Source organism: Bos mutus, chromosome 3, assembly GCF_027580195.1.
Source record: "Bos mutus isolate GX-2022 chromosome 3, NWIPB_WYAK_1.1, whole genome shotgun sequence".
In the NCBI taxonomy this organism is placed as follows: domain Eukaryota; kingdom Metazoa; phylum Chordata; class Mammalia; order Artiodactyla; family Bovidae; genus Bos; species Bos mutus.
In genome coordinates this window covers 98,571,564-98,598,252 of record NC_091619.1, presented here as the reverse complement: position 1 = coordinate 98,598,252, position 26,689 = coordinate 98,571,564, and the positions used below count along the sequence as shown (strand labels likewise).

The 26,689-nt window shown below is 49.3% G+C and overlaps 4 protein-coding genes and 1 long non-coding RNA gene across 16 annotated transcripts in view; 2 read left to right on the top strand and 3 right to left on the bottom strand.

The window, feature by feature from the left end:
* LOC138986206 (uncharacterized) overlaps window positions 1-5,402 on the bottom strand; it is a 75,536-nt gene extending 70,134 nt beyond the window's left edge. Inside the window, exon 1 of the long non-coding RNA XR_011463077.1 lies at window positions 5,326-5,402. This is a non-coding gene — a long non-coding RNA (uncharacterized lncRNA). The remainder of the gene's footprint in view (window positions 1-5,325) is intronic.
* A 4,110-nt stretch (window positions 5,403-9,512) lies between these two features.
* Window positions 9,513-11,716, top strand: HPDL (4-hydroxyphenylpyruvate dioxygenase like). Its single transcript, XM_005894193.2, has one exon. The coding sequence runs from the start codon at window positions 10,309-10,311 to the stop codon at window positions 11,479-11,481; it is 1,173 nt and encodes a 390-aa protein (XP_005894255.2). The 5' UTR covers window positions 9,513-10,308; the 3' UTR covers window positions 11,482-11,716.
* Window positions 11,717-12,272: 556 nt separating this feature from the next.
* Window positions 12,273-21,261, bottom strand: MUTYH (mutY DNA glycosylase). Of its 6 annotated transcripts, none has more exons than XM_070368160.1 (17): window positions 20,081-20,690; window positions 16,609-16,704; window positions 16,341-16,467; window positions 15,669-15,814; window positions 15,540-15,579; window positions 15,345-15,418; window positions 15,166-15,207; window positions 15,012-15,083; window positions 14,821-14,934; window positions 14,643-14,740; window positions 14,417-14,561; window positions 14,267-14,330; window positions 13,901-14,092; window positions 13,654-13,796; window positions 13,418-13,570; window positions 13,186-13,227; window positions 12,273-12,483 (listed from the first exon to the last, which is right to left on the bottom strand). In XM_070368160.1, the coding sequence occupies exons 1-17, from the start codon at window positions 20,114-20,116 to the stop codon at window positions 12,352-12,354; spliced, it is 1,716 nt and encodes a 571-aa protein (XP_070224261.1). In that variant the 5' UTR covers window positions 20,117-20,690; the 3' UTR covers window positions 12,273-12,351. The 6 variants fall into 6 exon arrangements, with proteins under 6 accessions (XP_070224261.1, XP_070224264.1, XP_070224262.1 ...); XM_005894198.3 differs by lacking the exon at window positions 20,081-20,690 and adding an exon at window positions 21,129-21,260 and having other exon boundaries at window positions 12,274-12,483; window positions 15,669-15,817; XM_070368162.1 differs by lacking the exon at window positions 20,081-20,690 and adding an exon at window positions 21,129-21,260 and having other exon boundaries at window positions 12,274-12,483; window positions 15,669-15,817; window positions 16,621-16,704.
* Window positions 21,206-24,946, top strand: TOE1 (target of EGR1, exonuclease). 2 transcript variants are annotated; one of them, XM_070368165.1, is made up of 8 exons: window positions 21,206-21,478; window positions 22,203-22,345; window positions 22,432-22,472; window positions 22,660-22,714; window positions 22,843-23,001; window positions 23,272-23,531; window positions 23,732-23,891; window positions 23,970-24,946. In XM_070368165.1, exons 1-8 carry the CDS (start codon window positions 21,427-21,429, stop codon window positions 24,630-24,632), a joined length of 1,533 nt encoding a protein of 510 aa, XP_070224266.1. In that variant the 5' UTR covers window positions 21,206-21,426; the 3' UTR covers window positions 24,633-24,946. The 2 variants fall into 2 exon arrangements, with proteins under 2 accessions (XP_070224266.1, XP_005894256.1); XM_005894194.3 differs by having other exon boundaries at window positions 21,219-21,478; window positions 22,618-22,714.
* Window positions 24,841-26,689, bottom strand: part of TESK2 (testis associated actin remodelling kinase 2) — a 137,700-nt gene continuing 135,851 nt past the window's right edge. For all 6 annotated transcript variants that reach the window (XM_070368154.1, XM_005894201.3, XM_070368158.1 and 3 more), the window contains one exon: window positions 24,841-26,487. In XM_070368154.1, the coding sequence (XP_070224255.1) occupies window positions 25,763-26,487 (725 nt within the window). In that variant the 3' untranslated portion in view covers window positions 24,841-25,762. The remainder of the gene's footprint in view (window positions 26,488-26,689) is intronic.

Here is a 26,689-nt window from a genome sequence, read left to right as displayed (position 1 = left end):
CTTCCTCATACATAGTATGAGTATAACAAATATTTATTAAATAAATGAAATACTAGAAAGAAAAAAGTACTTGGAAAATCATTTTTTGTTCTCATTTTTTTACTTTGCATATGTTAGTTCCATGAAATAATGTTAAATCAAAAAAAAAAAAAAATGTAGGGGACTTCTCTGGTGGCCCAGGGGTTAAAAATCTGCCCTGCCATGCAGGAGACATGGGATACCTGGTTGGGGAACTAAAAATACCACATGCCACAAAGCAAATAAGCTGGGCAGTGCAGCCACTGAGCCTGCATGCTCCGGAGCCTGTGTGCCACAGCTAGAGCGTCCACGCACCTCAACAGAAGGTCTCTCATGATGCAAGGAAGATCCCATGTCCCACAGCTAGGACCCTCTGCAGCCAATAAATTTGTTAGTGTGTGTGTGTGTGTGTGTATATATATATGTATGTATGCTGCTGCTGCTGCTGCTAAGTCGCTTCAGTCGTGTCCGACTCTGTGTGACCCCATAGATGGCCGCCCACCAGGCTCCCCCGTCCCAGGGATTCTCCAGGCAAGAACACTGGAGTGGGTTGCCATGTCCTTTTCCAATGCATGAAACTGAAAAGTGAAAGTGAAGTCACTCAGTCGTGTCCGACTCCTAGCGACCCCATGGACTGCAGCCCACCAGGCTGGAGTCGGACACGACTGAGCGACTTCACTTTCACTTTTAAGTTTCATGCATTGGAGAAGGACATGGCAACCCACTCCAGTGTTCTTGCCTGGAGAATCCCTGGGACGGGGGAGCCTGGTGGGCGGCTATCTATGGGGTCGCACAGAGTCAGACACGACTGAAGCGACTTAGCAGTAGCAGCATATGTATATATACACAATGGAATATTAGTCAGCCATAAAAAGAATGAAATATTGCCATTTGCAGCAACATTCATGAACCTAGAGAATATCACACAAGGTGAAGTAAGTTAGAAGAGAAAGACAGATATTATGTATCACTTATATGTGGAATCTTGAAAAATACAAAACAGAAACAGATTCACAGACATAGAAAACAAACTTATGGTTACCAAAGGGGAAGGGGATGGGGGGAGAAGGAAAATAATCTGAAAAAAAAAATATATATATATATAACTGAATCACCCTGCTATACACCTGAAACTAGCACAATATTGTAAGTCAACTTTACTTTTAGAAAACTTATTTTCACAAGTTTGACTCTGAAAGGGAGGAGAATTACACAGAAACAGTTGTAGAAGTAAGCAGGATAGAAGAGAAAGGAACAGTTTGGGTTCTTTTCTCTTTTTAAGATGAGAGACAGAGCAGGGGGTGCAGTGGCAAAATAGATGACACATCTGACTACAGAATGGAAGATTCTAGATGAGAGAGAACTATTGATCTCTTAAGAGGGAAAGAGTAAAGATATATAGGAGAGAGAGGAAAATCAGTAAAGCAAGTTCACTAATTTTAAAGGGATTTCCAACTGTGCAGGGATTGTCACCCCAACTCTATCCTTTTCTTCACCACCTGTGTTGTTCATGCATGCATGCTAAGTCACTTGAGTTGTGTCCGACTCTGTGTGACCCTATGGACTGTAGCCCACCAGGCTCCTCTGTCCATGGGATTCTCAAAGCAAGAATGCTGGAATGGATTGCCAGTATCACATCAGTGTCACTGATGATGTGAGTGTTGGTAGGATCCAGTGCCCTTGTTAGTCCAGCAGGTCTTCAGAGCCTGGCCCTAGGGCTATGGAAATGAAAACACATTCCGCCACTCCCACCCTCCCAGGAAGCTCCCAATCTAGGGGTTTAATTAGTTGACCCCTGAACAACACAGGGCTTCCCAGGTGGCACTAGTGGTAAAGAAGCTGCCTGACAATTCAGGAGACATAAGAGTCACGGGTTCAATCCCTGGGTCTGGAAGATCCCTGGGTCGGGCATGGCAACCCAATCTAGTATTCTTGCCTGGAGAATCCCATGGATGGAGGAGCCTGGCGGGCTACAGTCCATAGGGTCACAAAGAGTCAGACACAACTGAAGCGACTTAGCATGCATGAACAACACAGGTGGTGAAGGAACGGATGGGGTTGGGGTGACAATCTCTGCACAGTGGGAAATTCCTGTAAAATCTGCATATAACTTTATAGTCAGCCCCCCATATCTGCTGTTCCAATCCTTAGATTCAACATACCATGGATGATGTACTAATACAGTATGTATTTATATATAGTATGTGTATTATGATGCCAAAACCATCACAAAGAAAAAGAAATGCAAGAAGGCAAAATGATTGTCTGAGGAGGACTTACAAATAGCTGAGAAGAGAAAGGGAAAGCAAAGAAGAAAGCAAAAGATATACTCAACTGAATGCAGAATTCCAAAGAATAGCAAGGAGAAATAAGAGTCTTCTTCAGTAAACAATGCAAAGAAATAGAGGAAAACAAAAGAATGGGAAAGACTAGAAAACTCTTCAAGAAAATTATACCAAGGAAACATTTCAGGCAAAGATAGGCACAATAAAGGAAAGAAATGGTATGGACCTAACAGAAGCAGAAGAGATTAAGAAGAGGTGGCAAGAATACACATAAGAACTTTACCCAAAAAGGTCTTAATGACTCATATAACCATGATGGTGTAATAATCACTCACCTAGAGCCAGATATCCTGGAGTGTGAAGTCAAGTGGGCCTTAGGAAGCATTACTACAAACAAAGCTAGTGGAGGTGATGGAATTCCAGTTGAGCTATTTCAAATCCTAAACAATGATGCTGTTAAAGTGCTGCACTCTATATGCCAGCAAATTTGGAAAACTCAGCAGTGGCCACAGGACTGGAAAAGGTAAGTTTTCATTACAATCCCAAAGAAAAGCAATGCCAAAGAATGTTTAAACCGCACAATTCTGCTCATTTCACATGCTAGCAAGGTAATGCTTGAAATCCTTCAAGCTAGGTTTCAACAGTATGTGAATCGAGAACGTCCAGATGTACAAGATGAATTTAGAAAAGGCAGAGAAACCAGAGATCAAATTGCCAACATCCACTGGATCGTGGAAAAAGCAAGAGACTTCCAGAAAACATCTACTTCTGCTTCACTGACTATGCTAAAGCCTTTGACTGAGTGGATCACAACAAACTGGGAAATTCTTAAAGAGATGGGAATACCAGACAGACCACCTTACCTGCCTCCTGAGAAACCTGTATGCAGGACAAGAAGCAACAATTAGAACTGGACATGGAACAACAGACTGGTTCCAAATTGGGGAAAGGGTATGTCAAGACTGTATCCTGTCACCCTGTTTATTTAACTTATACGCAGAGTACATCATAGGAAATGCTGGGCTGGATAACTCACACACTGAAATCAAGATCACCCTCAGATATGCAGATGATATCACCCTAAAGGCAGAAAGTGAAGAGGAGCTAAAGAGCCTCTTGATGAAGGTGAAAGAGAAGAGTGCAAAAGCTGGTTTAAAATTCAGCATTCAAAAACCTAAGATCACGGCATCTGATCCCATCACTTCATGGCAAACAGATAGGGGGAAAATGGAAAGAGTGGCAGATATTACTTTCCTGGGCTCCAAAATCATGGCGGACAGTGACTACAGCCATGAAATTAAAAGACGCTTGCTCCTTGTATGAAAGCTATGACAAATCTAGACAGCACATTAAAAAGCAGAGACATCACTTTGCTGACAAAGGTTCATATACTCAAAGCTATGATTTTTCCAGTAGTCATGTATGGATGTGAGAGTTGGACCATAAAGAAGACTGAGCATTGAAGAACTGATGCTTTTGAACTGTGGTGTTGGAGAAGACTCCTGAGAGTCCCTTGGACAGCAAGGAAATCAAACCAGTCGATCCTAGATGAAATCAACCCTGAATACTCATTGGAAGGACTCATGCTGAAGCTCCAATACTCTGGCCACTTGATGTTAAGAACTGATTCATTGGAAAAGACCCTGAAGCTAGGAAAGGTTGAAGGCAGGAGGAGAAGAGGACGACACAGGATGAGATGGTTAGATGGCATCACTAACTCAGTGTACATGAGTTTGAGCATACTCTGGGAGATGATGAAGGACAGGGAAGACTGACATTTTACAGTCTATGGGGTTGCATAGAGTCGGACACAACTTAGGGACTGAACAACAACAGTATGTATTTACTGAAAAAACCCCGCATATGAGTGGACCTGCATGTAAGTTTAAACTCATGTTGTTCAAGGGTCAACTGTACTAACAACTGTGAATCATCTACACTTGCTCTCACCTCCCAGGCCTTTATATAACCTGTGTCCTCCACCTGGAGCACTTCACTACCAACCTCCAACACATAAAGTTACCCCTCACCTTGTCAATTCCTACTTAAAAATCTGGTCTCAGCTTCCCCTGGAAGCCTTCCCTAGACCTCCAGATAATGTTAGAAGCAACAGTTTCTTCACTGGCCTCCCCAGTCTGCCCTGGCACCCCTCCAGCCTATTATCAACTCAGCAGCCAGCTAGGTTCAATGAAAATGCAGTCTGATATGTCAGCCTTCATCTTAAAACCTCCAATGGCTTCCTATCTTGTTAGAAAATGAAAGTGTTTTTTTTTAAGCGAGTGTTAGTCACTCAGTCCTGTCAGACTCTCTGAGACCCCATGGCCTGTAGCCCGCCAGGCTCCTCTCTGTTCATGGGATTCTCCAGGCAAGAATGCTAGAGTGGGTAGCCATTCCCTTCTCCAGGGCATCTTCCCTACCCAGGGATCAAACCTGTATCTCCCACATTGCAAGCAGATTCTTTACCATCTGAGCCACCAAGGAAGCCCATCTTACTCAGAGGAGTAAAAGCCAAAGTCCTAACAGGCTAAAAGCCACTATCACCTCTCCTCCCTATCTTCTTCCAGCTTCACTGGTCCTTTGCTCCAGCACACCAGCCCCATTCCTGCCTCTGAGCCTTTACGTTTGTTCCTCTTGCCCCACACTTCCTTCAAGAATTAATTAAAAAGTCACCAACTCGGAATTCTGACATGTTACAACATGGATGAAACTTACAGGCATCAAGCTAAATGAAATAAACCAAACACACACTGCCCAATTTCACTTACATGAGGTACCTAGAGTAGTCAAAATTATAACAGAGACAGAAAAATAGAAGAGTGGGTGCCAGCGGCTGGGGGGAGGGGCGAGTGGAGAATTATCTAATGGGTAGCGCTTCAGCTGTGGAAAAAGGGTTCTGTACTTGGAAGAGGTGCTGGTTGCACAACACGAATGTACTCAATGCCACTGAACTGTATCTTAAAAATGGAACATGGTAAATATTATGTGTATTTTACCACACACACACACACACGCACAAAGTCACCTTCTTTAAGGTCTTCCAGCTCACTCCTTATAAAAAGTCAAGGACTCAAGGAGAACGGAATCATGCGGAAGAAGGGCGAGGGCAAAGCCAGAAAGGAGGGAGCTACAGAGGGAGTCTCCTTGAAAGGGTGGGGGCCCGGAAGAGGCGCCGCCTGAAAGGCGGGACCTTCCTGGAGCGTGTTTCTGAGGAAGAGAGTAAGTCCGGAGCTTGGGAGGGGCGGGCTCGGGGAAGGGCGGAGTCGGGCGCGGTCAAGGAAGGACGGGGCGGGGAGGAGAGGGGTGGGAGGGGCTTGAACGGTGAGAGCTCTTGTGAGTAAAGAGGCGAAAAGTGGGAGGGGAAGGGGTCGGGGAAAGAGTTGGAAGCTGCTGAGGAACGGAATTTCCTCTGAGGTAGAGGGCACCTCGGATAGCCGGCTTCCTAGACTGAGCGCTCCACGAATTCGACCTCTTGGCCCTCCACACCCCCCACCTCGACCTCTTCTGACCTTGTCGTTGTAGACGGCAGATGTGTTAGACGTGGCGTCACCACCTCACCTCTCGGACCACGCGCCCTCGTGTACTACAGGCCGGTTTGCTCAGGTCTCCACCCTCAGCATCAGTAGCCCCAGTCAGTCAGTCAGTTCAGTCGCTCATCGTTTCCGAATCTTTGCGACCCCATGAACAGCAGCACGTCTGGCCTCCCTGTCCCTCACCAACTCCCGGAGTCTACCCAAACCCATGTCCATTGAGTCAGTGATGCCATCCAACCATCTCTTCCTCTGTCGTTCTCTTCTCCTCCTGCCCTCAATCTTTCCCAGCATCAGGGTCTGTTCCAATGAGTCAGCTTTTCGCATCAGGTGGCCAAAGTATTGGAGTTTGAACTTCAACATCAGTCCTTCCAATGAACACCCAGGACTGATCTCCTTTAGGATGGACTGGTTGGATCTCCTTGCAGTCCAAGGGACTCTCAAGAGTCTTCTCCAACATCACAGTTCAAAAGCATCAATTCTTCGATGCGCAGCTTTCTTTATAGTCCAACTCTCACATCCATACATGACCACTGGAAAAACCATAGCCTTGACTACTACTACTAAGTTGTTTCAGTCGTGTCCGACTCTGTGCTACCCCATAGACGGCAGCCTACCAGGCTCCCCCGTCCCTGGGATTCTCCAGGCAAGAACACTGGAGTGGGTTGCCATTTCCTTCTCCAATGCATGAAAGTGAAAAGTGAAAGTGAAGTCGATCAGTGGTGTCTGACTCTTCTCGACCCCATGGATTGTAGCCTACCAGGCTCCTCCATCCATGGGATTCTCCAGGCAAGAGTACTGGAGTGGGGTGCCATTGCCTTCTCCAATAGCCTTGAGTAGACGGACCTTTGTTGCCAAAGTAATGTCTCTACTTTTTAATATGCTGTCTAGTTTGGTCATAACTTTCCTTCCAAGGAGTAAGCGTCTTTTAGTTTCATGGCTGCAATCACCATCTGCAGTGATTTTGGAGCCCAGAAAAATAAAGTCAGCCACTGTTACCACTGTTTCCCCATCTATCTGCCATGAAGTAATGGGACTGGATGCCATGATCTTAGTTTTCTGAATGTTGAGCTTTAAGCCAACTTTTTCACTCTCCTCTTTCACTTTCATCAAGAGGCTCTTTAGTTCTTCATTTTCTGCCATAAGGGTGGTGTCATCTGCATATCTGAGGTTATTAATATTTCTCCTGGCAGGAGTGCAATCCCTGCCAGGCTCCAAGGACCCATCTTGGGAAACTTCTGCAGGGTCCTGATGCCAGGAGGACAGGAGTCCTACGTTGGGCATGGCCAGAAGCCAGCAGGGCTACAGGAATTAGAGTCTAGTTTTCTACTCCCAGCTGGTCTCCAGACCCCAGTCTATGCCCGGGCCCGAGACAAGCACAGTGCCCTTGCAGGGCAACGTGCCACAGTTGAGGTCATCCTTTTCTTTCAGACAGCCCTAACTTAGCCTCCAGAAATCTACCCTCTCCCAGGTCAAAAGTGATGGGCCAAGGGTCCTGTTTCTATTCCCTTTGTCCATAACTGGGGCCTTTCAGTGGAAATTCCTTCTCCTGGACCAAAGACTTGGAAGCTGCTCCCTTGGTGCCCTAATCATGAGAGCTGGGGCAGAACATCACATTTTAGGTACCAACCCTCAGAACCCTATTCCCATGGTTCCTTCCCTCAGAATCTACAACCAAAGCCAGAACCCTCCCAATGCCTTCCCAGTGCTCAGGCCTAGGAAGGAGTAGCCCTTTCACCCCACAATTGGGCCCAGGTTCACAGGCTAAAATTGGCGTCTTGCCATATACTATCAGTTCAGTTCAGTCCAGTTGCTCAGTCATGTCCAACTCTTTGCGACCCCATGAACTGCAGCACACCAGGCCTCCCTGTCCATCACCAACTCCCAGAGATTACTCAAACTCATGTCCATTGAGTTGCTGATGCCATGCAACCATCTCATCCTCTGTCGTCCCCTTCTCCTCTCGCCTTCAATCTTTCCCAGCATCACGATCTTTTCAAATGAGTCAGCTCTTCGCATCACGTGGCCAAAGCACTGGAGTTTCAGCTTCAGCATCAGTCCTTCCAATGAACACCCAGGACTGATTTGCTTTAGAATGGACCGGTTGGATCTCCTTGTGGTCCAAGGGACTCGCAAGTCTTCAACACTGAAGTTCAAAAGCATCAATTCTTTGGCACTCAGCTTTCTTTATAGTTCAACTCTCACATCCATACACAACTACTGGAAAAACCATAGCCTGAACTAGACGGATCTTTGTTGGCAAAGTAATGTCTCTGCTTTTGAATATGCTGTCTAGTTTGGTCATAACTTTCTTTCCAAGGAGTAAGCGTCTTTTAATTTCATGGCTGCAGTCACCATCTGCAGTGATTTTGGAGCCCCCAAAAATAAAGTCTGCCACTGTTTCCACTGTTTCTCCATCTATTTGCCATGAAGTGATGGGACTGGATGCCATGATCTTTTTTTTTTCTGAATGTTGAGCTTTAAGCAAACTTTTTAACTCTTCTCTTTAACTTTCATCAAGAGGCTCTTTAGTTCTTCACTTTCTGACATAAGAGTGGTATCATCTGCATATCTGAGGTTATTGATATTTCTCCCAGCAATCTTGATTCCAGCTTGTGCTTCATCCATATACTATACCACATACTATTTCTTTTAATCATAACAATCCCATGAACTAGGTAATATTATTATTCCTATTTTTACAGATGAAGAAACTAAGGCTCAGAGAGGTTAAGCAACTTGCTCAAAGTTATACAGGTGCTAGTCAGAATTGGAGGTGAATTTTAATACCAGGTCTTAATGGCTTCTGAAGCTCATGTTCTCAAAATCACTGGTGTGCAGAATAGCACAAAGTGCCTTTCACCACTAATGACCAGCTTCCAGGTACTGACTTACTGACTATAGGCCTGAACACTCAGCCAGGCCTTTTGCTAAGCCCTGTCTCCTCGTTCCATCCTTCTTCCTCTTGCCAATGAAACTCAATAATAAGTTGTCACACCAGGCCGCCTGATAAAGGAATCTCTTTTACAATGCCTCAGACCATAGCATCCGTCCCACTGTCTCCCCAACCTTATGCTCCATGGGTCCTCTGAGGGCTTGGCTCACACTCCTCACTGAGCTTTTATTTATGCAATTTGCCCTTCTTGGAATGCCCTTCCAATCCCTTCAAGAGTTACCGGTGAAGTTCCAAAAGACTCCTAATTTCCTCAACCCAGGGATCTCACACTGTTCTGAATGACAAGACCAGAAGTGCCCCCACTAAGCTTCTCTGGCCCAGTACCCAATCAAGAAACTGCAAAGAGCAGGGAGGGCTTGTTCAATCCTAAGGCTTTCCTGGTGGTTCAGCTAGTAAAGAATCCACCTGCAATTTGGGAGACCTGGGTTCGATCCCTGGGTTGGGAAGATCCCCTGGAGAAGGGAACAGCTACCCACTCCAATATTCTGGCCTGGAGAATTCTATGGACTATTCCCTGGGATCTCAAAGAGTTGGACACAACTGAGTGACTTTCACTTTTCTTTTAATAGAGTCAGGAGGGTGAGAAAGGACACCCATGCAGCTGTTCCTTTCAGATCCTGAGCCACTGTTTTTTTGTGTGTTTTTTTTTCCCTGTAAATCTTGTTTAGGATAAGGAGGGTAAACCATATTAAGGGAGAAGTGGGGTTGAATAAAGAGGTGCAACTGAGAGATTTCCCAAAAGATAGATGCATGTAGGAGCTATATAAATGGTTTATCTTCCTATAACATAAATTTCTCTACACTATTTTGGAGAAAGAGTGAAAATCTGTAACTTAAAGCATTTTTTTTTTTAAGTTTTAGGAACATTAGGACTTAAAAGCAAAATTCTCCAAATATTTTAAGCTAAAGCAGGAAAATTGCTAAAAAATTCCGTGCTTATAGGGAGAAAATCCGGGCTTTTCCCCCAACTAGAGCTGATTCCCTTTGCTCTGAGGTTGGGCATGAATGGGAGCCCAATGCCTGGAATCTAGTGAAGGCAGCTATTGTGATCTCGAGAGTTGGGGGGAGAATCAGTGCCCAAGGGTGTGTGGCCCAGACAGAAGCCATGGGAAGGTCAGTGCTCAAGGGTAAGGCCCAGCCAGAGGCCATGGGAGGGGGGCAGTCCTTTGTCCCCGGGGTACCGTCTGCGACACAGGCTGAGCAGAAGGTGGAGAATGGCAGGCACTGGCTCCGCCCCCTCTCCCGCCCCTTTCCTGCCGTGCCTCCACGTGGTTCTCAAAAGCCGCAGCTCAGACTTGGTGGTCCCCAGGCAGCTCCAGTTTGTGGTAGCTCGGCAGCAGGAACTGCAAGCCCCCAAGGGGGTCCGTCTGTGGCTTCTGCCAGAAAAAGATCGAGGAAGGTGTTTTGCCGGCAAAATTGGACTCCACCGGCTTCCGACGACAAGACTGAGAGTCTCGGAGTCCTGAATGACAAGTGAGTGTCCCCAGGGGAAGGACAGGCCAGGGTCGCCATACAGACCGCTATGGCCGCGCCCGTCCGCCGTCTGTGTCATATCGCCTTCCACGTGCCGGCGGGGCTACCCCTCGCCCGGGATCTGCAGCGCCTCTTTGGCTTTCAGCCTTTGGCAGTACGGGAAGCAGACGGCTGGAGGCAACTGGCTCTGCGCAGCGGCGACGCTGTCTTTTTGGTGAATGAGGGCGCGGGGCCCGGAGAGCCACTGTATGGCCTGGACCCGCATCATGGGATACCCAGCGCCACAAACCTGTGCTTCGACGTGGCCGACGCGGGCGCTGCCGCCCGGGGGCTGGCAGCGCTGGGCTGCAGCGTGCCGGTGCCCCCTGTCAGCGTGCGAGATGAGCAGGGCGCTGCCACCTATGCCGTGGTAAGCTCGCCGGCAGGCAACCTCAGCCTGACTCTGCTGGAGCGCACTGGTTTCGGTGGGCCCTTCCTGCCTGGCTTTAGCCCTGTGCCCTCCACACCCGGCCCGGGCTGGTTCAGCCACGTCGATCACCTGACCTTGGCCTGCAACCCCAGCAGCTCCCCAAAACTGCTGCACTGGTTCCACGACTGTCTAGGCTTTCACCACCTGCCACTGAGCCCAGGTGAGGATCCAGAGCTGGGGCTGGAGGTGGCAGCAGGGTCTGGGCTTGGCGGGCTGAGGCTCACCGCCCTGCAGGGCCCTGTCGGCAGCGCTGTCCCCACCCTTGTGCTGGCAGAGTCCCTGCCAAGGGCCACCAGCGGACAGGACCAGGTGGAGCAGTTTCTGGCCCGGAACAGGGGACCTGGATTGCAGCATGTGGGGCTGTACACACCCAGTATCAAGGAAGCCACTGAAGGGGTGGCAGGGGCTGGGGGTCAGCTTCTGACTCCTCCTAAGGCCTACTACCAGCAGCCAGGCAAGGAGGAGCAGATCCTGGCTGCAGGGCAGGAGCCTAACCTGCTGGCCCGACAAGGGGTATTGCTAGATGGTGACAGAGGCAAGTTTCTGCTTCAGGTCTTTACCAAGTCCCTGTTTGCGGAGGACACTTTCTTCCTGGAGCTGATCCAGAGACAGGGGGCCACTGGCTTTGGCCAAGGCAACATTCGGGCCCTGTGGCAGTCTGTGCAGGAGCAAGCTGCCAGGGTCCAAGAAGCCTGCAAAGGGCCCAAGCTGGATGCAGCCGGCTGTCCCGGAGCATTGGAAAGTTCGGCATAGGGCCTGCTGGAACTGAGGGACATTCACGGAGGCCTGGAGTAACAGCTTTTGTCTTTAGGGGCTTCCATCTCATCAGTACCTGCCAGAAGTTGAAACTCTCACAGGGGTCCAGAGAGGTGGGATTTTTTTTTAACTGTGAAACATTTCTCATATTGTCTGTATCTAATATATATGCAAAGTGTAAAGAATAGCAAAATTATATGATTAGGAAATAGAACATAACCAGTATTTCTGAATCCTCTTTATGTCTTTCTGACCTCATTTCTCTCCACCACACCTCCAATTTGATTTTCTGCATTGTTTCACTCCATATATAACGTATTCCTAAACAAATGATCTAAATGGCAACCCATTCCAGCATTTTTGCCTAGAAAATTCCATGGATAGAGGAGCCTGGTGGGCTACAGTCCATGGGGTTGCCAAAGAGTCACTGAGCACAGGAGTCTAAGGCAAAATAAATTCTCCTCTGTACTTCCCTGTTCCCTAGGGAGAAGGCACTGCAGGAAGGAGGGGCTGAGTCAGGGCTAAGCCCAACCACCTGCTCTAGGGTGATAACGCAGCTCCAATCAGAGACCTGGCCGGAGAGTGCTGGATGTAAGCCACTGGCAGGGGCTCTCTGCAGCTGCCTTCTCCCTTTCTGGGGTTGGAGGAGGACAGATCACTCAGGACAGAACACCCCCTCCTCCATCTGCCCAGGGCTGGCTAGGAGCTCAGCAGAAGTCAGCACCAAACAGAGCTCTACCACTTTCTGGGTCCCTCAGAGGTGAGGAGTGAAGGGGCTCAGGAGAGGGTGGGAAGCCTCCAGAATGACTACAAAAATAAGCATTTTATTAAACAGGATTCTCAGCGGGGTGGAGGATTCCAAAGGCATCACTGGGCTGCAGTGTTGAGGCTGGGTGCATCAGTGGGGACGTGGGGCCAAAAGAAACTCTCCAGGACTTGCTGGCCTGGACTGGGCTTTTTCCGTTTGGACAGGGTGGCCACCTGGGATCTCTTGGAACCCTGTGCAGAAGACAAAGGAAGGAAACACCAAGGTGACAGTAGAGTCTTCTCCTTCCACCTCGCCCTCCCCGTACCACTGATCTAGCTCAGATTCTAGCCTTAATACTGTAAAGCTTCCATCCTGTTTCCAGTATCTAACTCTTCAATCAATCAATTCTTTAAAAGGCAGCCTGAGGTAGTCTTCCTAACAGGCAAATCTGACTCCTCTCTCCGCCTAAAATCCTTCAGGGCCTAGTGTTCACGGCCTTAACTGGCCTGGGCCAGTCCTGCTAACTCCAACTAATCCAACAGCTCACAGGCTGTATGGTATTTCACCTTGGCTCACACTACTCTTGGGCCAGGAAAGAACATCTTTACTGCTGATTCTCCTTCCAAACCTGGAGAAAATAATTTAGTTCTAGGACCTAGATTACCAGCTGCTTCTTCCAAGCATCCATTCCTGATTCTTCCAGATAGATACGATAGCTCCCCACTTCATATCCCACAAAACTGAGTACATTTCACACACTGTGACACTACTGTCTCCATCATTTGCTCCTGTCCCCTCTCTACCTGTAAGGTCTTCAGGTCAAGAACTATTCCTCTCGCCCCAGTGAACTCTGTCATGGAGACTGTTCACCCAAACATGCATCACTTAACTCACTGAAAACCTGTAGATTTGGCCCTGGGGAGAGATGGCTGGGTGAGGGCCAAGAGACTCACCTTGCAGGTGCCAGGCTGTTGGCCCTCATACATGCGGAACACCTAGACGAGAAGAGGGAAGTGCAGGGCTGGCATCTTTCCCGCAAAGAGACAAACCTCTGTATTCTACCCTTAACTTCATGCCCCAGCACTTTTGTTTAAGATATGTTTTTCATTTGTTTACATAGTAATAGGTTTACTTGGAACACGCAGGGAACACGAAAAAACACAACGAAGACAACAAAGGTAGTGCCTTTTTCATGGCGGTGGAGACGGCTGCAGTGTGAAAGTCCTCCCGGGTCAGCCAGCGAGCGGCGGGTGGTACAATGGTCACTGGGGTGTGTTCTTCCAGGGCCAGACTGTATACTTGGTATGTCATCTTGATGTGAGAGAAGGTGTGGACCACCTAGGGGGTGCCAAGAGGCTGAAACAGACCCGGAGATGGGGCCACAGAAGCCATCATTCCTGGTCACTCCTCTCCTCACTCACCTGCCCCAGGTGCTGAAGGCGTGTGTCCGGGAGGGGCCCCACCCAACTCTGCAGTTCCTGCAGCAGGGCCGCCCGCTGATGCTGCCCTGAGGCTTCCGCATTCACACTCACTGACGGGAACTCCCACAGTCCTGCCAGCAGACCTGAGAGGGAGGGCAGCCAGCTGTGGGTGGGGCCTTAGCTGCTGCTGCCTCCATTTCTTCCCTGTTGCTCATGCCACCTCGCTGCACTGCCAGGGACCAGGTACCTGAGTTGGGCCTCTGCACCAGCAGAATGTGGGCACCCCCAAGGGCCTTGGGCTGCTCCAGAACACAGATGGCAGAGCACTCCTCCCTGGGGGGCTTGCGGCTGGCCTTTCTGGGAAAGTTGGTCACTCCCAGGGTCTGGTCCCAGGGCTCTGTGGGAGGCGCACACAGCGGGCACTGTCCAGTGTTGGGAGCTGGGAAGAGAGATCCAAGAGCCTCACTCAGGCCAAGTGGGCTTGGGTACCAAGCCCAAAGAGCAGGTCTTTGCCCAGCTCTGTAGAATCTGACTCGGTTGTAGGATGAAAGGGAATGAGGCTGCCACAGGCAGCTCCCTGACAGCACAGGGAAGGGCTGGGGCTGCCACTCACCACACTCCTCCACGTCACAATTGCCTGGCAGGCTCTGTGAGGCTGAAAGCTGCTCCCGCTCCACCTGAGAGGCACAGACAGGGCAGGATGCCATGGGGCAGGGGTCACTCCCTAGGACCCCTGACTGCCTCCCTTCCTTGGGTGGCTCACCCTCTGGCGTGCCCGGCACAGGTTCTGCACAGGGCAGTGGCTGCAGAGTGGGCGCTTCGGGGTGCACACTATGGCCCCCAACTCCATGGCTGCTTGGTTAAAGTCCCCTGGCCGGGCTGGGTCCACCAGCTGCTGGGCTAGGCTCCTACAAGAAGGGAACATTGCTCTGAGCCAAAGACCCTTTGGAGACACCTTTCCAATCTTCCTCTTTACCCCAGTATCCTACCAGAGGTGCTGGGAGACAAGAGTGCTGCTGGAATCAGCACCTATGGCTCGGACACGGCACAGCACCCGTATGACGTTCCCATCCACCACTCCGGCGGCCTGGCACAGAGGAGTCCAGAGTCAGCCTGGTCTGGGAGTAAGGTGGGCATGCACAATATGGGGGTGGGCAGTGGGCTCACCTGGCCAAAGGCTATGGAAGCAATAGCTCCGGCTGTGTACCGCCCTACCCCAGGTAGGAACTGCTGCAGGGTCTCTGCTGTACGTGGCATGTGGCCCCCTAGCTCCTCTACCACCTGATTGGAATGGGAAGGTTCATGATTATGAGGCACCCAAGGTCCTGGGGCTCCCAGACCCCTCGTCAACCCCTTACCTTCCGGGCTCCTTCCTGTAGCCACCGGCCTCGAGAGTAATAGCCCAGGCCGGCCCAGAGTTGGTTAACTTCCTGTGCGTGGGGTCAGAGGTCAGAGGGGTCAGGGATCGGTCCTCAGTAGTCCCCATTCCCCCTACCCTAGGGTGGTTCTCACCTCCAGGGAAGCACTGGCCAGGTCCTGCAGCGTTGGCCACTTCTACAGCCCGAAGGCAGACAAAAAGAGATGAGGCCAAAGGTGAAGGAAGTGGAGGAGACCTTATTTTATCCCTACCCCCAAGGAGTCATCTGGGGTCTGGACCATGACTGACCCTTCCCTTTGTTCCCAGAAGTCACCTGCATCCATCGGGTATAATAGTTGATCACCGTGGCAACCTGGGTCTGCTGCAGCATGACCTCTGCGACCCACACTGGGGAAGAGCAGCTGGCATGAGGACACTGCTGGCTGCCCTACTCTTAGCCCACAGCTCCTAGACCCCAAACCTGAGGTCGTCTAGGCAAAGCAGCCCTGCTCCAAGGAGATGTACTCACCAGCGTATGCCCGCCTGTCTAGGTCCACCTCACCCTCCACCTGCCAATGCAATCCCAGATGGGCAGTTAGTGTGGAGGGGGCTGGGCACCAGCCTCCTACCCACCCCCTCACATCCATTGTCCTCCTACCAGCCTTCTCCAGGGTAGGTCCCGCTTCTTTCGGTCATACCAATCCAGCAAGCTCTCCTGGAGGGCTGTGACCTCGGCCACATCTCTGAATAGATGGTATGAGGAGACAGAGGCCTGCAATAATGCCTTCTGCTGCCTGGCCGGCCCTGCTGGGGTTTCAGAAAACTCAGGGATCGTCCCTGCACAGGCTGTGCACCAGAGGCCTGGTTTCAGGCTGTCCACTTAAGGCTTCACCCACCCCAATCCCTTGCTTGAGCTCAGACTGGGAGGCTCTAGGGTTTTGTAGCCTAGGTCAAGTTTCTAGCCTTTATTTCCCCAGGGAGGTACCCCTGGCTCCTTTGTCTCTGGATCATAATGAAAATCCAAGTTTCTGCCAAACATACACCTGTGGAGGGCCTTCCCATTCACAGAACACTTTCGGGCTGATAAACTCGTTGGATCCCGTGAAAGCCAAGTGAGGAAGGAAATGCACAGACTACTGCTCCATGTCACTGATAAGAAAGCATCTATTCAGAGCAATTATCCCAAAGTCACAGAGCAAAGTCAGAATTAGATCCTTAATTAGTCCCTTAATGACTTGATACATACCATGCTCTCTTCCCAGCCTGAATTTGCCCCCTTTCACGGCCAATTAAACCAGCCCCTGAGTCTGATTAGGACCCAGATCCTTACCACTGGGGGCAGAAGGCTTGGCCTGGCTGCTGCCGAAGGCACATTTCTCCTTTCCCTCCTGGCTGGATGCCTGCTTCCTGCGACCACTTCGATTCCCCACAGCTGCTCGTGACTTCTTCATGATCAGCTAGAACAGAATGACCCAGCCAAAGTATGTCAGTCACCATGAGGCTGAATCTTAGGGTCCTGTAAAGGGTAAAGCTACCTCCCTCCCCACACCATTCATATAAAGTGTCTAGCTTTTCTCAAGCACTCCCTGGATACTCACGGGCTTACTTACTCCTGGGGGGCTGTGGTACTGAGATATGACCAGTAGGGCTGAACTTCTGCAAGTGGCCTTAGTGGGACCAGCATTAGTATACACCTGGAGACATAAGTAAGAGGCCAGAGCTGGGCTGAGTCAAGGACCAAAGCCTCCTGTGCAGGAGCATATGTGTACCCCTGGGAGCTCAGGTATAAGAGGTTTATCTCCTTAGAGATGTAGCACATTTACACTGAAGCAGCTTTTTTTTTTTTTAATTGGAGGCTAATTACCTTACAATATTGTAGTGGTTTTTGCCATACATTGACATGAATCAGCCATAGGTTTACATGTGTTCCCCATCCTAACCCCCCTTCCCACCTCCCTCCCCATTCCATCCCTCTGGGTCATCCCAGTACACTAGCCCTGAGCACCCTGTCTCATGCATTGAACCTGGACTGGCGATCTGTGAAACAGCCTTTAGTAATCATCTAGTCTAAACCTTCATCCTATAGAAAGGAGAAACCTCAATGATGATTTTAAAGATAAAATGCAAAGGGAAAAAAAAACAGAGAAACTAAGGATCGGAGAGGGTAAAAGATTTGCCTGAGAGCAGATGGCAAGTTGGGAAGAGGGGGAAATGAGCTATTTTTATTTCTAATCTACTGATTTAGTAAATCGCAGCTGCCTATCCACTAGTAATGAGAAAACATCTGGTTTATCTTCACTGCTCCCTAACTGTTCTGGCTGCTGCTTTTACCTTTTATCTAACAGCTAAGTTAGTGAGTGTTATACATGCCAGACCCAGCGTAAATGCTTTACCAGTTTTCTTACTTAGTCTCTTAACAATCTCATGAGGTATGTTCTAGGATTACCTCCATTTCAGTTATGAGGAAGCTGACGCTTGTGATTAAGCAACTTTTTGATTCAAACTCCAAAGATCGGCCTGCAGAGTTATACTTGACTATACTGCAGTCCCTGCTGAAACTCTGGTTCAAACCCTCTCCTCAAACTTTTTCCTTCACACCTGATTTTTTTTTTAAATTGTAGGATAATTGCTTTACAGAATTTTGCTGTTCTCTGTCAAACCTCAACGTGAATCAGCCATTCAGTTCAGTTGCTCTGTTGTGTCCAAATCTTTGTGACCCCATGAACCACAGCGTGCCAGGCCTCCCTGTCCATCACCAACTCCCGGAATCCATCCAAACCCACGTCCATCGATTCAGTGATACCATCCAACCATCTCATCCTCTGTCGTCCCCTTCTCCTCCTGCCCTCAATCTTTCCCAGCATCAGGGTCTTTTCCAATGGGTCAGCTCTTCGCATCAGGTGGCCAAAGTATTGGAGTTGCAGCTTCAGCATCAGTCCTTCCAATGAACACCCAGGACTGATCTCCTTTAGGATGGACTGGTTGGATCTCCTTGCAGTCCAAGGGGCTCTCAAGAGTCTTCTCCAACATCACACTTCAAAAGCATCAATTCTTCAGTGTACAGCTTTCGTTATAGTCCAACTCTCACATCCATACATGACCACTGGAAAAACCATAGCCTTGACTAGATGGACCTTTGTTGGCAAAGTAATGTCTCTGCTTTTTAATATGCTGTCTAGGTTGGTCATAACTTTCCTTCCAAGGAGTAAGCATCTTTTAATTTCATGGCTGCAGTCACCATCTGCAGTGATTTTGGAGCCCCAAAAAATAAAGTCTGACACTGTTTCCACATCTATTTCCCATGAAGTGATGGGACCGGCTACCATGATCTTCGTTTTCTGAATGTTGAGCTTTAAGCCAACTTTTTCACTCTCCTTTTTCACTTTCATCAAGAGGCTTTTTAGCTCCTCTTCACTTTCTGCCATAAGGGTGGTGTCATCTGCATATCTGAGGTTATTGATATTTCTCCCGGCAATCTTAATTCCAGCTTGTGCTTCCTCCAGCCCAGTGTTTCTTATGATGTACTCGGCATAGAAGTTAAATAAGCAGGGTGACAACATACAGCCTTGACGTACTCTTTTTCCTATTTGGAACCAGTCTGTTGTTCCATGTCCAGTTCTAACTGTTGCTTCCTGACCTGCATACAGGTTTCTCAAGAAGCAGGTCAGGTGGTCTGGTATTCCCATCTCTTTCAGAATTTTCCACAGTTTATTGTGATCCAAGGCTTTGGCATAGTCAATAAAGCAAAAATAGATGTTTTTCTAGAACTCTCTTGCTTTTTTGATGATCCAGCGGATGTTGGCAATTTGAATCATCCATAGGTATACATATATCCCTCTCCTTTGAAACTCCCCTCCCGCCCCACCCCTCTGGGTTAATACAGAGCCCCTGTTTGAGTTTCCTGAGCCATACAGCAAATTCCCATTGGCTATCTATTTTACATATGGTACTGTAAGTTTCAATGTTACTCTTTCCGTATATCTTACCCTATCCTCCCCTCTTCCAATGTCCATAAGTCTATTCTCTATGTCTGTTTCTCCACTGTTGCCCTATAAATTAATTTTTCAGTACCATTGTTCTAGATTCCATATATATGTGTTAGAATACAGTATTTATCTTTCTCTTTCTGACTGACTTCACTCTGTATAATAGGTTCTAGGTTCATCCACCTCATTAGAACTAGCTCAAATGTGTTCCTTTTTATGGCTAAGTAATATTCCATTGTGTCTATATACCACAACTTCTTTATCCACTTATCTGTTGATGGACATCTAGGTTGCTTCCATATTCTAGCTATGTTTCACACCTCATTTTCATCAAAAGAGCTCGCTTCCGCTTTCAGAAAAAAGAACCAATGCATAAACTTCCCCCCATCTGCACTTTCCTTCTCCTTTATCCCATTATATGGAGGAATGTTCTCTCCTCCTCCTCCTCCAATCCCATCCACAGACACACCCACTTCCTAGCAAAACTTCTTGACCAAACTCACTGACTTCCATAATTCCTTATGGAGTGCCTACTAAGTCCAAGCAGTTTTAGGTGCCTGGAATACTTCAATAAGTAAAACAGCAAAGGTTTGGGCCTTCATAGAGTTTATGGGATCTACAAAAAATAATGCATAAAATCAGCCAATTATATAGGATGTTAGGTGATAAAAACCAGCATAAACAGTCAAAGTAGACTTGTGAAGGGGATAAGAAGTAAGTGAGGGTGGTGGAATGTTGCAATGTTAAAGAACGTGGTCAAGGTGGGCCTTGTTAGAGCAATATTTGACCAATGACTTAAAGCAGTTAAAGGAGTTATCCATACGGATGACTACCTGTGCTAGTGCAGCAGGGTTCCCGGTGTGTTTGTAGATTGAGGAAGTCAGTGTGGTTAGAAATGGAATAGGAAGGGGTGAGTAGTAGGTGAGGTCAAAGAGGTAAAGAAGGGGAAACTGAAAGTCGCTCAGTCATTTCTGATTTTGTGACTGTAGCCCTCCAGGCTCCTCTATCCATGAACTTCTCCAGGCAAGAATACTGGAGTGGGTGCCATTCCAAACAAGGTGCGGGGAATAGGATTACAAAGTACCTTGTAGGCCATGAGGACGTTGGCTGTCACACCCATTGCTCTCAGGAGCCAATCCTCTTAACGTATCTTTGCAGGATACAAACAGCTCAACCTGCCTCATCCCCTCACCCACCGCGCTCCAGCCATGTTTGCCTGAAATAGTTGCTTCAATTCCCAAAGTGTCTGTCCACCTTGAGGCCTCACCCAGTTCATTTCCTCTGCTTGGACAGCTCTTGTCCTAACATTTATTTACTCTTCAGGTCTTGACTTAAATGTCCAAATCAGATCCCCCCCAGTCTTACCCTCTTCTGTACTTCTCCACTGTTGCTCTTATACCAATCATAATTTCATGTTTATTTGTGATTCTTTGATCAGTGTCTGCTTTCCCCACTTAACTGTAAAATTCCATGAAAGAAACTTGGGTGTCTTTTGTTGACTGTTGTGCACAGTGCCAGGCAAACTGCATTAAAAGTACCCCTTTTTTCCAGAATGGGAGAAATCCAAACAATTCAGAATGATGATGAAAAGATTCAGTAGAAAGGATGAACTGGAAACAGCAAATAATCAGAGACAGAAAAGGTTCAGAGTCCTTGGTGGAAACCAGAGCTCTTGAGAAAGTTCTGGTCTACGGTAGGGACAACTCTCAGTAGCAGAAATCAAATCCCAAACCCCTCAGGAACAACTATAACTCCTAATTGCTTACAAGCTGTCACTGCTGGAGCCTAATTCAAGTCCTTATTATCACGCGCGTCTATTGTTTCAAAAGTGTCCCTGCTAGCGGTCGCTTTCACCCTCCGCAGCCTCATCTCCTGTCCCCTTCCCCGCTCCTTTCACTTGCTGGAATGCAACGCTCTCCACCCTCCCTAAGAGCTAGCCTTTTCCCAAACCCTTTTTCCACCCACACTCTCTAGTCTGCATAACTTCTACGGTTGCTTTAAGCTTAGCTCAGGTATCATCTCATCCTCTACAGACATAAAAACCCCAACCCCCACCCCGGGGCAGAGTCGATGAAGACAGCATAACACGAAAGCCTGCGTTCCCGCCAGGTCGCACAGGAAGAAGGAATTACCTCCCGCGCGATCTCCCGCGCCAAGCTCTCCGACGAACTCCAGGGGGCGTGGCCCCGGCCAATATTGGCGGCAAGCCGATCCACGCCGGCCAATAGGATTCCAGCGCGCGCCAGGCTGCCTCTAGCGCGCCAGGCTGCCTCTTCCGCACCAGACCCAGGAGATCTTAAAGGAAGTCCGACTGTTCGGCGATTCTGGGCATGAGACCCCGCCCCAACCCCGACTGCAGGAACCGAGACAGGAGACGAAGCGGAAGTCCCCCGTGCCCAGTGACTATACTAGCGAGGGACCCGCGGTGTCATGGCCGCCGACAGTGACGATGGCGCAGCCTCAGCTCCCACGGTCTCAGACGGTGAGTGGCTTTCCCAGGGGCCGTTTTCAAAGCCTGTGCGCTCCGAGGCAGCGGAGGGCCTCGGACTCATAGTTCTAAGAAACCTGCCTCAAGTTTCGGAGGACTAGCGCCTTCCTTTTGGATCAGCCACGAGGAGACTACATGTCCCGGTGTGCACCGCGGTCCCGCCTCCAAAAGCCTGGAGTGTTGGGAGGATAGTTAGGACCCGTCGGGGCATGTCGGGAGATGTAGTCTGGAGTTTATAGCGCTGTTAATTGGGGGAGGTTGGGAGTTGTGGTCCACAGGAAGTGGGACGGATTGGGGCGTTATCTATTAGGCTCTGGCACATACTGGCTACTGCCACTTGTGGCTCTGAGGCACCATGGGAACGGTTACAGAGCTTTGTGGGATATCAACGGGCCTGAAGTCCTCAAACCTTGCAAAATATTTCCTGCAGGATATGGGGAAAAGGAACCTCAACAGATTATCTAGTTCAGCCTTCCACTTTTACAGGTCTTGATGCTAAGGGGAAACATTTTCCCAGAATTTTACATTAGCCACTGGAAGGCCCAAGCTTTCTCTCCCCAAATTCAGGGCACTGTTCACTCCAATCCTGTGTATAAAGCATATGCAATATAACTCTTGAGGGGGAAGCTGCCCCTGCTCCCAGCCATGGCCTAGCTTGGTGTCTGTTCCCTTGGGCTCTTCCCTGTGCATTAATATCCATCACCCTTCTTATCTCCAGATGGTGTCCGCCAAAGCACAAAATCTGGAGAGGAGCTAGTAGTCCAGGTTCCCGTGGTGGATGTGCAAAGTGACAACTTCAAGGAGATGTGGCCATCCCTCCTCCTGGCCATAAAGACAGCTAACTTTGTGGCTGTGGACACGGTGAGAGCTAGGGAACTGGGAGAGCAGGTGGTGGTTAAAGGGCTGGTACTGCAGAACCTAACAGCTCTCCCTTTACTGATCCATAGGAACTGAGTGGGCTTGGGGACAGGAAGTGTTTGCTGAACCAGTAAGTATAAGCCCTGATCTCTTTAGTCCTAGCCTTGCCAGGAAGGGCAGACCTCAACCCTAGAGTGGAGGTCACAGTCCTGGGTGGTTTGGGTCTTGCATGAGGCTAACTCCCAGCCACAGCCACCCCCAAACCCAACCCCAAGGTGCATCGAGGAACGTTACAAGGCCGTGTGTCATGCTGCCAGGACCCGTTCCATCCTCTCCCTGGGCCTCGCTTGTTTCAAGCAGCAGCCAGACAAGGTATGGGTTACTGTCACCCCCATCCCAGGTCTGTGGCAAGGGAAGGAGGGATTGAGATACTGAGGAACATCAGCTATAAGGTTTTTTTCTCCTAAGGCTGGATGTAGTAGAATCTCTTTTTCTCCCAGGGTGAACACTCATACCTGGCCCAAGTGTTCAATCTGACCCTACTGTGCATGGAAGAGTATGTCATAGAACCAAAGTCTGTGCAGTTCCTGGTACAGCATGGCTTCAACTTCAACCGCCAGTACGCTCAAGGAATCCCCTACCACAAGGGCAATGACAAGGTAGATCTTCAGCCTTGAGACTGCCTCTTTTGTGAATTCATTTCTTAACTACTCTAGGGTGGGTACACTGGGGAGGATCTGCTTCTTAGGAGTATGGGGACTCACCAGTGACAGAGCTGGAGAAACAAGATTGATAAACTGGTGAATAGCAATAAATTAGATGAAAGCAAGGGAGAACTTTCCAGGTGAGGCTGCCTGGGACAGGTGTCCTGCAAGAGAGGTTCCCTAAGGCACTCTATCCTTCTTGATGACCCCTTTCTTTCTACCTAGGGTGATGAGAGTCAGAGACAGTCAGTGAGGACACTGTTCCTGGAGCTGATCCGGGCCCGCCGGCCCCTGGTACTACACAACGGCCTGATAGACTTGGTGTTCCTCTACCAGAACTTTTACGCACACCTGCCCGAGAACTTGGGAACCTTCACTGCTGACCTTTGTGAAATGTTTCCCGCTGGCATTTATGACACCAAATATGCTGCCGAGTTTCATGCCCGCTTTCTGGCCTCCTACCTAGAATATGCCTTCCGGAAATGGTGAGGAACTGGTTGAGGGAACGGGGTGGGGCCTGGCATAAGCCTGATTATTTCATTCACTTAAGATGTTAAGTGAGTGCCTACCATGGGGCAGGCACTGCTTTAGTGCCAAGGGTTCAGCAGTGAACAGAACAGACAAAAACCCCTACTCTCATGGAGTTTACATGCTAGTGGATCCATATCCTCTTGTGATGTTGCAGTGAGCGGGAAAATGGGAAGCAGCGGGCAGCTGGCAGCCCACACCTGACCCTGGAGTTCTGCAGCTATCCTTCTAGCATGAGGGCCCATATTGACTACCGCTGCTGTGCACCGCCCCCCACCTACCGTACTCATTCCACCAGCATTTGTGACAACTTCTCGGTGAGCACACCTGCCCATTTCCTGGGGAAGGGACTTTGATGCCTGGAAACCCTCTCTAAGCTTCTTTCCTACCTCTAGGCCTATGGCTGGTGCCCCCTGGGACCACAGTGTCCTCGGTCCCATGATATTGACCTTATCATTGACACTGATGAAGCTGCGCTGGAGGACAAGAGGCGACGGAGACGACGCAAGGAAAAACGGCGGAGGGCTTTGTTGGGCCTGCCTGGGAAACAGCCTTCTAGGGAAGCTGAAGACAGTCCTCCCACCAAGCAGGTCTGTAAGGACAATCGCAAGCCTGAGGAAACTGAGCAGGAGGTGGCTGAGGATGAGACTGGGACCCAACCTGGCTCCGAGCAAGGTCACACAAATGACCTGGAGATGGAGCCTAAAGCAACAAGTGCTGAGACAACTGACACGGCCACCTCAGAAGCACCAGAGAGGCAAGTCACAACTGACATGGCCACCTCAGAAGCACCAGAGAGGCAAGTCAGTCCTAACCCAGTGCCTGGGGATGGACTGCATCGGGCTGGTTTTGATGCCTTTATGACAGGTTACGTGATGGCCTATGTGGGAGTGAGCCAAGGATCCCATCCCTGTAGCTCTGAACCATGGCTACCTGAATGTCACAACAAGGTATACCTGAGTGGCAAAGCTGTCCCCCTCACAGTGGTTAAGAGCCAGTTCTCCCGTTCTTCCAAAGCCCACAACCAGAAGATGAAGCTGGCTTGGGGTAGCAGCTGACCCAACTTCTACACAGCACTCAGGGCCTAGGAACAGAAGCTGAGAGTGGATCAGAGGAGTCTGGATCCCTCTAGCCTGTGAGTGACTTAATCCCAACTACTCGGGGATAGGATGGCATCCTGGCAGAGATACTGTTGCACTGCTCTGGCATTTCTGCCTTTACCCCAGAGGCTGAAGAACAAGAGTACAAGTAAGAAGGCTGACCAGCACCTGTAACACCGACTTTATTCATTTTTAAATCTCAAAGTGTCCTGGGAAAGTTTTACCAAAAAAAAAAAAAAGAAGAAAACCAGAAACAAGATATGAAAATATCTGACCAGCTTCATCTTTGGTTATTTCTTATTGTGGTTCTATTAGGACAGACTGTTCCCATAGCTCTGGCCATAGCAGAAAGGGAAGAAATCAGTCCATGTATAAACCAGTTGGGTGTATCATGTGTCGACAAATTCACAGAGCAGGCCCTAGGGCCTACAAAATCAGCCCCACTCCCAACCACAAGGTTGAAAGTCTTTTAGGGCAGAACATTAAGACTCCTTCATAAATATGAAAATAGATTAATCAACTGGAAAAGATCTTTGAATAGGTTAGCTGAGAGCCACGACCACCACTCTGCCTTGTCTTGCATAGAAATGTAGTGACATGGTCTGGCCGTGCAGTAAGTGCAAACAGCAATTATTATTCAAGTGTCTTAGACATTCTGGCAAGAAGCACCCCAGTCTTCAGGTCTGAGAAATAGCCATGCCCTTTATGATCTCCTGGTCAGCTACAGGTTCCATCCATTAGCTTATATGCCCCAGGAAAGGGCAAGAAACAGACCTGGGGTAGGAGAAGAACCTGGGGTAATAGCTGCCTGCCAGCTCACACTAGAACTAGGAATCCTCTGGTCCTGTCGGGAAGTCTTGGGGATCTGGTGGGAGCCAGAGCTCCTTGCTGGATTTCAGAGGCTTCGTATCAGCCATTGGCCCTAACTAGGAAGGCCTCTCATGGCTGCCTCGCCTCACAGATAAGTCTGGCTTGGCTTAGCTTGTGTGCTCTCTGGGCCCCCGGGAAGAGTCTAGGCTTTGCACCAAGGGGGCCCTGTGGCTTCAGCTGAAGGTCTGTCCCCAAGGTGAGGTGGGGATGAACTCTGCTCACCCATCCTGCTCTCCCTGGGTCCTCAGGCCCATGCCTGAGACAGAGAAGGGGACTGGAGCCAAGTCTCTTGGCCTTTCTTCTTCCACTTCCATCTCCTCAGGGGCACCTGCAAGGCACGGACTGACCCCTTGGGGCCTGGGCCCAAAACCATTTTCTTCCTGGGCGTTGGAGCAGTCCATGGCCTCATGGGCTGGAGCAGCTGGCTGGGCAGATGCTCGGAATGGTGGGATCTCCCTTACTCTGTACTTGTGACTGCTGAGGCGTGGTGGGGGCCCATCAGATAGTGATTCTTCCCGGCCCACAAATGGACAAGCCTCCTGATGCAAGAACTCAGGTGAACTAGGCAAAGAACGCCACCGGCGAGCAGGTGGGCCCAGGGGCTCCTGCCAGTCAGCCATGGGGATCGTTCCAGGCCCTGGTGCATCTAGGTCAAATACCAGGGAGATGACAGACTTGCTGGGCAGGTCAAAGAACTTGATCTTGCCACCTTTGAGGTCCTGGCGAGCACTGAAAGGGTTGATTTTGGGGGCTCGGGCAGCACCAACTCGTTGTGGCTGGTAGTAGGGATCTAAGACGTTCACTGTACGTGGGGGCTTATTGGAGAAAATGTCTGACTGGCTTCGAGACAGCCAGATGGTACGTCTTGGGCGTGGGGACTTGGGCGGTATCTTGTCATCCAGTAAGCTCAGTCGCTTCACCCCAGGTCCTTTCTCCAAGAGTCCTGAAGAATAGTGAGTCAAGTCAGGGTTTCTCTCTAGTCATAACAAATAAAAGCAATATCTCATACACAATGTTTTACCACTTGAGAAAGCAAAGGTAGGTACTGTTGTCCCCATTCAACAATGAGAAAACAGAAGGGAGGCGGTATGCTAGTGCAGAGCTCCAGGACTTTTCCCATCATCCCCTGCTTCTTTACCTTTCTT